This window comes from Pelobates fuscus, chromosome 10 (genome assembly GCF_036172605.1).
Source record: "Pelobates fuscus isolate aPelFus1 chromosome 10, aPelFus1.pri, whole genome shotgun sequence".
NCBI classification, from domain to species: Eukaryota; Metazoa; Chordata; class Amphibia; order Anura; family Pelobatidae; genus Pelobates; species Pelobates fuscus.
Genome location: NC_086326.1, coordinates 25766634 through 25779971, shown reverse-complemented (window position 1 = coordinate 25779971; position 13338 = coordinate 25766634). Strand labels below are relative to the sequence as shown.

Here is a 13338-nt window from a genome sequence, read left to right as displayed (position 1 = left end):
ACCTGGGAATAAACTGCTTCCTCAATGAGGCTTATATCTTCCTTGGTGAAGGATTTGGTCTTGTTCAAAAAAGGAACCAGGGTGGCCAGTCCTGACCCTAGATATGCAAGGAGTTTCTTGTTTTGAGGGAGAGGTAGGTTAGGATAGACTGTATGTTTCCAGTTGAGATCAGTTAGGATCTTGGGCCAATCCATAGGTGACCAGTCTCAAAGTCTTAAGTGTTCCTGAACTTTGGATTGTCCTCACGTGAAATGGCTTGATAGCTTAAAGGGATTCTCCAGTGTTTTCCTGGCACTGCATTACCCTACAGTGCCCCTCTCCCTCCCACCTCCCATCCCAAGTTGCTGAAGGGGTTAAAATCTATTCAGTGACTTACCGGAGTCCAGCACCGATGTCCCTCGGCGCTGGGTCAGGCTCCGCCTACTCTCCACCCCCGCCGTCAGTCGGCGGGGGAGACCTAATGCGCATGCGCGGCAATTGCCGCGCACGCGTATTGGCCCCCCCTATAGTAGAAAGCATTATTTAATGCTTTCCTATGGGTATTTCGACGATGCTGGAGGTCCTCGCATAGTGTGTGGACGTCCAGCGTCGTATAACACACTTTTTGTGTTTTAAGAAACCGGAAGTCCCTCTAGTGGCTGTCTGATAGATAGCCACTAGAGGAGGACTTAACCCTGCAATGTAAATATTGCAGTTTATGAAAACTGCAATAATTACACTTGCATGGTTAAGGGTAGTGGGAGTTGGCACCCAGAAAACTCGAATGGGCAGAAGTGGTCTGGGTGCCTGGAGTATCCCTTTAAGAGTTACTCTAAGCATGAAGTTTCTGTTTAGTCTTTCAGTAACCTTTACTGGCATGGTATCATCAGAATTGCTGACATGGTCGTGGTGGTTTGAATAACCCTGTAAATTATGTAGAATAGATTTATCAATTGTTTAGCTATGGTAACAGAACTAAATTAAAATCAACATTCTGGCCTACAACCAGGTGTAAGATGAATGGTTGTCTGGGCCTGAGCCTGGAATCATTTGACCATTCGTTTGACCTATGAGCCAAAAATACAACTTTGGTGAGACCGTGGGAATGAGAAGATAGTGTGAGAACTAGAAAAAGGTAATGAAGAGCGGTAAATGAGTATTCTGTAAGGAAGGTTGACTGGGGGAGGAAAGGTTATTTACTGGGGGAGGGTGCTTACATATTAATATGCTTGTTACTTTATTCCTGAATATTAACACGTTCATTGTCCTCTAGGATGGACAGGGTGAAAAGATGGACATATCTGAAGCTGGTGGAAAAACATCCATGAAATCTATTCTGGACAACCTTGGAGAACTTTGGAACCAAGAGCAATATGATTCCGAATACAGTCTTGACAATTTTATGCATTCTCTCAAATAACCGGAACTGCCGCTACATGTGCTGCTAGGTCACTTTTTTTTTCTCTTTCCCCTTTGCTGATATTCAGCAAAAAAAAACTTGAACAACCAGCGAAATGAGCATGGGATAATTTAAACAAAGTTCTTTTAAGAAGAATTGGCTGGCGACTGAAAATGGGAGGAACCGTGTCACAGGAATTAGTCTTAAAGTAAATAAAACAGCGGTTTGTCAGTGAGACTTGAATCTTGCCGGCACATTATTCTACAGCTGGAAAAATATAAAAAAGCAGACTTTATGCACTGCCAGCTGTAATTCTGAACATGTACTAATATTGTTTTCATTTTTATTTTATTTTTATGGAATTGCTAGGAGACATGGTTTTATTTCAAGTGCAAAACTCGTATTTGTGGATTTGAACTTGATGTTGCTGTATCGGATATTGGTCATATTTCTTTTCTTCTTTTCCACTCCAACCTGTACACCAGCAGCGTCAAACCGCACTCATAGAATCGGGGGAGATTCTGCCGAATATCCTTTTATTATGCAGTTTGACGCCTTCCATAGTGTCCCGTGTCACTCAAAGGGTGAATATGCCGAATGTAAACATAGCGTTTTGCATTTTTTTCCCCCCCATTGCTGGGTCTTACTTTTTCTGAATGGGTGTGGATTCATTAACCCTTTCAGTTATAGTTGCGTTTCAAGGTCTTTTAAATAAAAATTAAATTACAAAGTGCTTGACTGTTTCTCGCAGAGGAGGCATCAAATCTAAAGCTTGAAAGCCTGCTCTGCATACATAGGAGGAAACATATATTTCCTGAAGGCTAAAGTTGTATATAAAGAGCTATGCACATGTATTTTACTGAACCACTTCTAAAGAAAATAAACCGGATGAGATTTAACTGGCAAAGGCAATGATTAGGGCATTCACTAAACTGTGACCCAACAACCAGCTTGACATATGTTGGGGGTTTGCTCACAGTTTAGGGACTGCAACCCATGAATAAACTGTTCCATTTACACCCTCTGACGCAGTGCCTGATGGGTGAGATTTGCTTGACCGGCTCATATCTGGTGGCAATCCCGACGGCTTAACAGATCTTGCTTTCTTGCACAAATAAACTATCTGTATGTACAATCAGAGGAAAGGATCACCTGATCCAGTGTATATATTGGTGTGTTGCTGTTGTAACTCATTGGAGGCCAGAGCCACATTGTATTATCTGATTTAGCAGAGGAGGAATGACTTGAGTAAAGGTGTAAATCTAAGCTAACCTCTTGAATGTAAAGAGGAGAAATGCAGACTGTAGAAACTCTTTTTGTCATAACCTTTAACCGTGATGTGTTGTAACATATTACCATTCCATTTACTACTTTGGGAATAAATATCCCTGACCTGTTTTTAAAATGTACTTTCTACTTGCACTAAAATGAAGGAAAGATAATAAATATTGGTGTCTTGTATGTGTGTGAGAAACGAGTATAATGTCACTGCTACATATGGCAGCTCAAGGAATGCATTTTAGAAAAGGTTCCACACTGTCCACGTCCTGCTCTGATTCCAGGCTGCGCCAGTATTCTGCATGATCACACATACCAACCAGGTTTAGGCAGTATTTAATGACAGAGCTGCTTGCTGTGGTTGGTATAGAAGTGCAGTAATACGGTCCTACTGAAAGCAGTGCACCACACTGTTATGGTTAGGGATCGACCAATCTTGATTTTTATTTTTTTTAGAGCCGATAAAGATACCGATAATCTGTGAACTTTCAGGCCGATAGTCGATAACTTGCCGATATTCTGTACATTTACCATTTTGAAAAAATAAACAATTTCTCAAGGTAAATGCACAAAATATACATGCCACATGTAGTGGATAGAGTGTGTTTAGACAAGGGAACCGTGTGTGTATATAACGAATGCAGTGAGTGTTTGTGTAGTGTGTATAGTGAATGTAGTGTGCATGTAGTATAACTTATTTTATTTTTTTTTATATATAAAAGGACCACTATAGAGTGTTTTCCTGGCACTATAGTGCCCCGAGGGTGCCCCCACCCTCAGAGTCCCCCTCCCGCTGGGCTCTAGGGGGTGGAAGGGGTTAAACTTACCTCTTTCTCCAGCGCCGGGCGGGGGACTCTCATCCTCCTCAGCTGAATGTGCATGCGCAACATTCACAATGCTTTCCTATGGACGCTGGCGTCTTCTCACTGTGAAAATCAGTGAGAAGCGTGGAAGCGCCTCTAGCGGCTGTCAATGAGACAGGGTTAATCCAGCCTCTAGTGGCTATTATAAACATAGCAGTTTCTTTGAAACTGCTATGTTTATAGAAAAAAGGGTTAAACCTAGCTGGCTGAAGTGGTCTGGGTGCCTATAGTGGTCCTTTAATTATTTTTGTTGGTCCCCCCTCCCTGATTGTTACCTGGCCAGGGAGGGGGGGATTTGGCATTCCCTGGTGGTCCGGTGGCATGGACTTTGCAGTGGGGGCCCAGCAAGTACTTACCTTCCCAGCAACTCCCCTGTGACAGGCCGTGCGGAGCGTTGCCAAAGTAACCCGTGGCAACGCTCTGGCGGCCACGGGACTTGCAAGATTTACACAGGGGAGCTGCTGGGAAGGTCAGTAAGAGCTTGCTTGGCTCCCCAGATCCGCCGGGCTTGTCATGGTCCCGGCGGTCCTGGTCTGTATTATCAGCATCTTTATTGGACGATACCGATATTGCCGAAAACCGTCTAGACCGATAATAGGTTGATCCCTACTCATGGTACCTTCAGGTTTCACATGTGACCTACCCTGCTCAGCAATACTACTGCAGTCAATGGGTTTATGCAAAAAGTGGACTAAAAGGTTAGTGTAAAACAGCCAGAGGCATTTGTTTTCAGTTTACTGCGATATGATATAACCCAGTATGTGTTAGACTTCAGGGTTATACTGCCACTGCTCATTTGGCTATTTGCAGTTGATCAGAAGCTAGTCATTTTAGTATATGACTAGTTATGGGAATGCAAATTATTAAGAACATTCTGCTGCCCTCTCCCTAAATTCTGCAATAAATGAGTGATAAAGTTAAGGGTACCTGCTTGATTTCTTTACAGCAATAGACATTAAAACAGCATAATGGAATGTTTCTGCAGCTGTCCCAAAACTTTATTCTGAACCGGTCACATAGGCGGAAATATAAGTAGTATGTCCAGTGTGTAAGTGCTTAAACTAAGGGGTTTTACGCAAGCTTCAAAGGAAAACTTGAACCACTACAGTGTAGTGTAGAGGTGATGGTGGTTATAGTGCCATGTGCCTCGCAAAGTGGTCAAACAGTTAAATTTTCACATGCAAAACCTTCCTGGTTTGCAGTAGTTTTCTTCATTTTTAAAATGGGCTTCTCACTTGGACTTTATCTTGGAGATTCTATAATCCTACATGAAGACAACATATTCGGCTTAAGTTTATGAATCAGAATCACATACTCTGTAATACGTTGTCCAGCCCTGTTATAAATACAACTTTTCTTTTAATTTAGAAGCCAGGGTTTTATTTATTTTTACCACAAAAATACACTAAAGTCCCCAAAACCCACACTGTAATTTAGTGGTTCTGGTGGCTATATTAAAGCTTGAAGTAACTGCTATAAACACTGCACAGAATTTGTATTGCTACTGCTTAACACTAATAATCAGACAGTAGAGGTGCCTCCTAGTCCAGTGCTGCACAGTGTGCATAATTTATGTTTAGATCTCCATGCTGTGCATTGATTGCATTCATGAGGAGATGCTGACTAGCACAGCGTGTTGCTGCGCATGCTATGGGAAAGAATTTGGATTGGCTGAGATCAAAATATATGTTAGGCAAAGCCACAGAGACCAGCACGGCTTGGGGGGAGGAGTAAAAATACCCTATTCATGTGAGGAGTCTGTAACCTAAACAGACACGCAATGATTTAACACATTCTGTCCTACACTCAAATGATAAATTTGAGTCCTTTCTGTGGGGCTGATTATCCTGTAATTTCAAGCTCTTCTTGCGCTCCTCAGTCGTGAAATGAATTTAGTGATGTCGGGGCTGGAGTGACGTCACAGCAGGGCGTGCGAGGAAGATGATCAGAAAGATTACAGCTCCATCATTCCACACAGCTGCCGCCAGCTTCAGGGGGCTCTAAGGTGGGCAGTGCTGAACAGACTGACAAACTCCCTAGCTAGCGCAAGGACAAGATTCCTAGTCGCCATGGTGACCTGGGATTTGTCGAGCCCTGTTATAACCCTTTAATGGCAGGATTAATGTTTGCCTGTCGATTAAAAAAAAAAAATTCCATATAAAAATGTGTGAATACGATTTGTAAAATAAAAAAATATTGGACAAGAAAAATGTGTGTGTGTGCTTCCCACTAAAGTTTGTTTTGTTCAATTACATACTTTACCTGTCAAAGTTACATCAGCACAGACAGTGTTACTTGTCTTGTCAAGTATATAAAATGACACTTGCAGACTTTTATGGATGAAGCTTGTTTTGATACAAGATCATTTGAGTAGATTCAGAAGCATTGTGGCAGATGAGATTTCATGTATTTATGAAGAGGATCCAGAAAATCTATTGGGTGCCTATAGGGTCCCTTTAAGTGAAATAATAAAGGCGTCAGGGGGACACCATTTTGATCCAACTTCTTAATATTCTATAATGTCAGGAATTGGTCAGGGTTGCACTGTATTGCGAAGGTGGCCGGGTATACTTTGCTGTCACCCTGTCCAATTCCTTTGGTATGGTACTCTCCATATCTTAAGTGTTGTAACAACCTAATGGGGGTAAGCAGTCTACATGCAGTGTTCTCAAATTCTAAAAGCAATGCCTTTCTGTGAGATTTTGGAATCCTGGATATCTTCTTATACCAACCCAGTGATTGCGATCATGCAGTAATCAAAGGGGGTAAAATCTGGCTACATCACCTACAAGACAGCATCGATTGTACTAAAAGAACTCTATAGGGTCAGGAAAACATGTATTCCTGATCCTATTGTGTTAAAATCACTATCCATCCCCCCCCTAACTATTGTAAAAGTCTTACCTTATTACCAGCACCGTGTGCCTCTGCCTCTGATCCATCTCCTTGGCGGACATCAGAAAAAGGAAAGCATTGGATTGGCTGAGATCATAAACTTTGACCAGGGAGGTGTTTGACTTAGACCCCTGCCCCATCTCCTTATAGAGAGAGAGACACTGAATCAGTGCAGGGAAGTTCAGTGTCTCCATGCAGAGGGTGAACACACTGTGCAGCACTGACCCAGAAAACACCTCTAGTGGTTGTCTGAGGAGTGGCCACCAGAGGTGTTCCTAGGCTGCAATGTAAACACTGCCTTTTCTCTGAAATGAAAGGGTTTACTGCAAAAAACCTGCAGGGACATGGTATGGACACCAGAACTACATTAAGATGTAATTGTTCTGTTGACTATAGTGTCCCTTTAAATACCTTTCCAGCCAGTTTCCATAACCTTTTCCCTTAACCTCCCTGGGGTATTCCCGAGCGTGACTCGGGGTTAATTTTCGCTGCCAGAAGCGGTAACCCCGAGTCACGCTCGGGGTAGATAACAGAGCTGGGAGCTGGCAGCTTCCAGCCCCCGGAGGTAAGATGTACTTACCTCCGCCGCGATCCGCTTCGGGAGGACTGCCTCACAGCCCAGGCAGCCCTCCCACGGCAAATCAGGCCCCCGGGGGCCATGTGATCGCTCTCAAAGAGCGATCACATGGCCCTCTATAGCTGGCTGTGGCTCTGCCAGCAGGGGGACTGTTTGAAATATCAGACAGTCCCCCTGCTGGTGGGAAGTATAAAAAAAACATAAAAGACAAGTGTAAAAATAAATTCAATATATATATATATATACATATATATATGTAACGTCATACAAAGTGTATTTTAATATAAGTATATATATTAATATTAAAATACACTTAGAATGACGTTACATATATATAATATGTATATATATTATATATATATATAATTAATTAAAATTAATAAAATAATAAAATAAATAAATAAAATATTGAAACAAAATTTAATATAAATTATATATGCATATGTAATTTCATTCTAACTGTATTTTGTTATTAATATATATATATATATATATATAGGTAACAAAATACACTTAGAATGACATTCTATATATATCTATATATAAAATACAAATAACCGCAAATATATATAATCTGGCAAATTTCAATTTGAAAATGGAATGTTCTATATTTGACCCTGTAACTTTCCAAAACAACATAAAACCTGTTAATGGGGGGTACTGTTGTACTCGTGAGACATCGCTGATTACAAATATGTGCATTTTTTTGCAAACCTAACAGTATTATGACATTCACAGTTAAAATATCAGACGGAAATGCAAATTTAAAAAAAATATTTTCTCACATTTTTTTTTACTTTTATTCATAATAAATGATGTTCCATATGTGAATAGTTAATGATAGATTAAAGCCCTGTTTCTCCTGAACAAAATGATATATAATAAGTGTGGGTGCATATAATTTGAAAGAGGGGAACTACGGGTGAACAGACATATAGCGCAAATTCCAGTTTTTGTTTTGATCAGAACGTGCACTATTGACTCTGTCCTGAAGGGGTTAACTTCTCCTTGCGATCCAGCGATGTCCCCGCGCTGTGATTGCCGGTGAGAGCCCCGGCGGATGCCTCCATCTGACTTCCTGGTTCCGTCTCTGTGAGCCGCAGAGGCTCATGGGGGCGGAACTGGGCGGGTAATTCAAATGCAAAAAAATGGTACCGCTTTTGGTACAAAATTCCTGACATAATCATACCGCCAGGGAGGTTACAAGGAAAAAATGTTCGTTCTGGAATTTACACCATTAGGTAAGATAGAAAATGTTATTACAAATTATAGGTGATTTGATATCAAGTGCCAAGTAAAAACTATAGAAATGTTTGCACTCCTACCTCCAGCCAATGATACCGGGTGCTCAATGGATGTCCTGATGAAAGTCCCGTATTAGGGACTGAAACGTCGGCTTGACAATAAAGTACTTTGATATTGGAAATCCAGGAGTGCTGGCAATCGTTTGTTTCATATATATATTCCAACAGTGCTGGAAATTAGGCAAGTTTGCACCATATTTTAGGGGGTGGCAGTGGGCTGAAAAGTGGTTTTAGCATTATAGGGTCAGGAATACATGTTTTGTTCCTGTCCCTATAGTGTTCCTTTAAGTACGGTAAATTCAAAGTTTGCATTGAAATGATATCCAGTCTGTTTAAAATCATTACTGTAATACAGCGTTTGCAATAGACACATGGAGTGGGGGGGGGGGGGGGAGGAGATATTTCTGTAACTAAAAGGGGGTAAACAAAACCAAAAACTGACATTATACCGAGGGGGAGGGGGGAAGAAAAAAAGCATAACTCATTTTGTTGTGTTTCTGCTTCATTCATTTTTATTGCCCAATTGGTTCATTACATTATTTCAATCACTTTTACATAGCCAACCATTTTTATCACTGTCACGCCATTTGTAAACCACATCAGCAATACATAAAGCTTTGCTTTTCAAAAAACTAGACACTTTAGTAACAATATTACAAAGGTTTTAGCATCAAAATAGAACTGAAATGAAAAAAATAAACTTTTAAAGAATTAGCATCATAAAATTAATTTATTCCAAGTAAAAATACAAAATAATATTAGAATGACATTGACCAGATATGAAAGTACCTCTGAGGAACTGTATTAATGAAAGCACTCTAACGAAATACAAAATAAAAAAATGAAAAATATGTAAATATGTTTTAATTTTTTTTCTTAGCAAAAAATCTTTCTAAAAATAACAATGAAAATTCTCGTCTCCGTACAAAGGCTACATTTACTATTGAAAAAATACCAGCATGAAGAAAAAGGTACATATTTGACAGTAGAAAATGATTTTACGGGACTCACAATGTCTGCAATGAAAATAACTTTGCAATAAAGAGTTATGCTTTTTTTTTTTTTTTGCTTTTTTTTCTCCATATTTTTTATACAAACAGTACAAACAGTATTGCACATAACAAATAATCAAGATTAAGTCTGCCTTCCAAATATTGACTAATTCAAGTCTAACACCAAGAAAAGGCAACCAACTGAACTAATACATCCAACTTTTTTTTTTTTACATTTTTATTAGTCAAGTTGTAAGTCAAAACACATTTTTTAAAAATAATTATTTATTTCTTCAGATTTCTAAGGACCCTGTCAACACCTTTTGCTTTAAGAGGGTCAAGCAAAACAATGCACTGTCCCCTGAAATAGCAAGCAGGTTAATATGACACATGGACAGCTTTTTTTTGTTTTTTTTGGGGGGGGTGGAGAGAGGATGTACATAGATTTACAAAATGGAGGGATGGGGGGGGGGGGGGGGAGAGATAATATAATTTAACAAACTAAAAAAAGTCTTCTTTAAAAAAATACAAACAGAGAATTCTTTCACAATTCTGGTCAATCATGCATAATCAACTTTTGATTAGAAATATACAAATTAAGGGAGACTATTATTCTTATCTTCCCACTTCTTAGTCATGACTTCCAGCACCAAAGGACTTATATTCTAGTTATGTACATCATACACACAGTGTTTTATACATACATACAAACACACACACAGAACATGAATCAACCAAATGCTGTACGTAAGTCAGGGGGCGAGAGGTGTGGGTGTGTGTGTGTGTGTGTGTGTGTGTGTGTGTGTGTGTGTGTGTGTGTGTGTGGGGGGGGGGGGTGTGGGGGGTTGGGGGGGGTTTGGGAGGAAAGAGAGATTCTTCAAAACATTGATTCTTTCACATAGTTAGGTAGATGTTCTTTGTGAGCTGTGTTCCATCATATTAAATTTACAAAGCTCAAGTTTCTTCATATTCAAAAACAAATAGGCAAATGAGCATGAAAACAAATGAAAATAGCAATCTTAAATCATTTTTTTGCAAAACAATTAAATTAAATATATATATTTTTTCCAGAATAAACTTACTTAGAAAATATTTTCTTTTCCTATATTCAAAATCTGAGGTATTGCAAACGATCATATCAGAAAGTTTTCCTTTTTCTTAACAAAAAAATAAAAAATAAAAAAAAATAGGAAAAAAATTTAAAAAAAGCCAACTGTGGAAAACTGCCAAGATACAAAGAGTAGTGCATAACGACATACAATTTTACAGATGGCCAAAAATAAAATCAAAAGATCTATAAATTTAGTTGAAGAAAAAAAAAAAAATTATATAAAACACATAAGAGCAAAAACTCGCTCCGATAAAAAAAAAAAAAAGCTTTTAATGTAAGGTACGTACTGTGATGTAACCCCAGCACTAAATATGTCAATACGAATATATCTCTTAAAGCAATTTAAAAAAATATAAAAAATTTCTGAGCCATATAATTGCAACTAAATATATATATATATATACACGCATAGAAAGAAGAGGAAAAAAATATTGCAATTTACATGAGACAATAAATAACATTGTGGCCATATGAGCTTGAAATGTACAAGCCCCTTCTAGTCAGAAAATACCACCTGATTTCAAATAAAACCAGAGTCCTATTTGTACACCAACAGGAAGAACAGATAAACTCGCAGTGTACCCATTCGTGACACATGTATATACTATCTAGCGAACTCACAGCCTGTGCTAAAAAAATGCCCGTTGTTAGCAGGACTAAATATTCAAGCTTAACAGGATATGTCCAGGATAAAAAAAAAAATATATGAAGTTTCACATTGGAAAAAGCGTGGCTTTCCTTATCGCTCTCTTTTTATACTGACATTTGTTTAGCACGTTGTGCCTGGTGTACAAGGTCGACAGACAATATTATTTCGATTATTGGTAGTGTATAAGAGACTGGAATAATTAGTGTGCCCAACTAGGGCTGAACTAACAAACAAAATAAAAAAAAATAGCAAAACTATAAAATATATTCGGGATTTGTAACCAAGAAAGAGTTCAGTATTCTGCTAACTACCAGATCATTGCCGTCATATTAACACATGGCCATCACAGTACTTGACATTCACTTTACAACTAAATAAAATTGCACAATAAGACAGAGCACCGCAAAGTATTTATCTACCATTCTTCTTATAAATAGCAATATCCTACATCTAGGTTTAATCACTGGTTGTAAATACAGGGGAACACAGGCTGTAATGGGTTTAATCCTGCATATTTCGATGCGTTACAGATCAGACATGTCTTCCTCCAGTCAGAATTTCTTAGCTAATAGGAATATTTCTCTATATAGAATTCTTTCATTCTGCTAAGGTTTGCCATTATGTGGTATATAGAATGTATTTTTATCGCATGCAGAACCCGATGCATGAAACATGCAATAAAACTGAAACGACTTTCCTTGGAAGTAATCTACGACAATTATCAGCAGCTGTTTACCTTAATTTTAATCATATATTGTGTTTTATCATTATTATTTTTTTTATTTATTTTTTTTATTATCACAGATACCCTAGCTTCAATAGAGTATTCGTTATTAATACCATTTTAAATAGCAGCAAAAGCTATTGCAGCATAAAGTTACATAACACTAAAAGGGGTCTACCTCCCTTTACACTCACCCACCCCCCCCCCAAAAATACAAAACAAAACAAAAAATAAAACATTTAATTATATATATATATATATATATATATATATATATATATATAAATAAAATAACAATTCAGCCAACTTATTTATATAAAAAAAAAATTAAAAAAAAAATTCACCCTTTTCAGTAAACAATTCTTTAACGCAAAAATATATAATAAAAAAGAAATCTTTTAAACCCATCAATACTGGAGATGTAGGCTAGTTTAGCAGTACGGGTTCTGTGTTACACATTATTGTACTCTATGAGATTTGTTTCAAGCAGTTGTACAATTTTTGCTACATCTTCCACTGACGTAGGGTACCTTTGGTAAGTCATCTTCTAAGGGTGGAGGGAGTATAATGTACGTCAATCAGAAAAGATAAGTGCATGCTCCAGAGTAGGACAAAAATTCTTCATCACGCCAACAATAACTGTCGGGGAGAGGGATTTGCACCAGCCTAATGAGATGTTTACAGATACAAGTTCTGTGCAGGAAATTAAAAGGTACCAAGCTGATGGTTGGTTTTTTTATATAAATCAAAGTGCAAAAATCAGTACAGATACACTCTGCAGGTTTGCATTATACTGGACACTAAGTTCAGTAAGGTGACTGTAAATTATAATTATAATACAAAACAACTAAAAGACCATTTCTTCAGCAGATCGAAGGAGCATGAGCAGATTTTCCAGAATACTTCCTTGTCTTCTTCCCTCGATCTCTACCACGTGTGCACCAAGGTCAACTGAGGTGCTCAGCTCCAGCGGAAGGGAACGTGGCGTGGTCGGTCACCTCCTTCCTTCACCAGTGGTTTGTGGAATTCCCTGCCAGCACGGGAGTGGATGCTAGCCCAGCAGTACTCGCAGTAATATTGCAAGCAAGTAACGTTGGCACAGAAGAACGGGGCAAATTTCCCACCACAGCGCGTGCCCTGGCATTCATCACACATCTGGTCATCCAGCACATATGGCTTCACTTCCACCTGGGAAAAAAAGCAGGAAAGCATAATTAGAATAAACGGAATGAGAAAATCGTAAAAAAATAAAATAGTTATTTTATAGTAGAGAGGAATGTAACAGAAAATGTATGATGAATGTTTAAATGGAGTTATCCAAAAGAGGTTTCATGTGACCTAACCGGTTTCCAACACTTTTCGTCTCTCTGTTCGGTCTTGTCAGAAATGGTTCTGGTGGAATTTTCCACCAGAGACTTCTAAGGAATTCTGCATTCAGTTGTTAATTTTTCTAGCAAATAAAGGTCGTAGAGGAGAGTAGCTAGCACAAACCATATGCAGACTATTCGTTATGAAACACAAGTAAAAGAAGCACAAGGGAAGCACCCAGCAGAGGTTTAGAGGATGC

At 38.6% G+C, this 13338-nt stretch overlaps 2 protein-coding genes across 7 annotated transcripts in view; one reads left to right on the top strand and one right to left on the bottom strand.

Moving 5' to 3' along the window:
• The window catches only part of BTAF1 (B-TFIID TATA-box binding protein associated factor 1), a 398618-nt gene that overhangs the window by 72625 nt on the left and 312655 nt on the right, over positions 1–13338 (top strand). For both annotated transcript variants that reach the window (XM_063435223.1, XM_063435224.1), the window contains one exon: positions 1253–1950. In XM_063435223.1, the coding sequence (XP_063291293.1) occupies positions 1253–1399 (147 nt within the window). In that variant the 3' untranslated portion in view covers positions 1400–1950. The remainder of the gene's footprint in view (positions 1–1252; positions 1951–13338) is intronic.
• CPEB3 (cytoplasmic polyadenylation element binding protein 3) overlaps positions 12121–13338 on the bottom strand; it is a 101187-nt gene continuing 99969 nt past the window's right edge. For all 5 annotated transcript variants that reach the window (XM_063435228.1, XM_063435227.1, XM_063435230.1 and 2 more), the window contains one exon: positions 12121–12959. In XM_063435228.1, the coding sequence (XP_063291298.1) occupies positions 12732–12959 (228 nt within the window). In that variant the 3' untranslated portion in view covers positions 12121–12731. The remainder of the gene's footprint in view (positions 12960–13338) is intronic.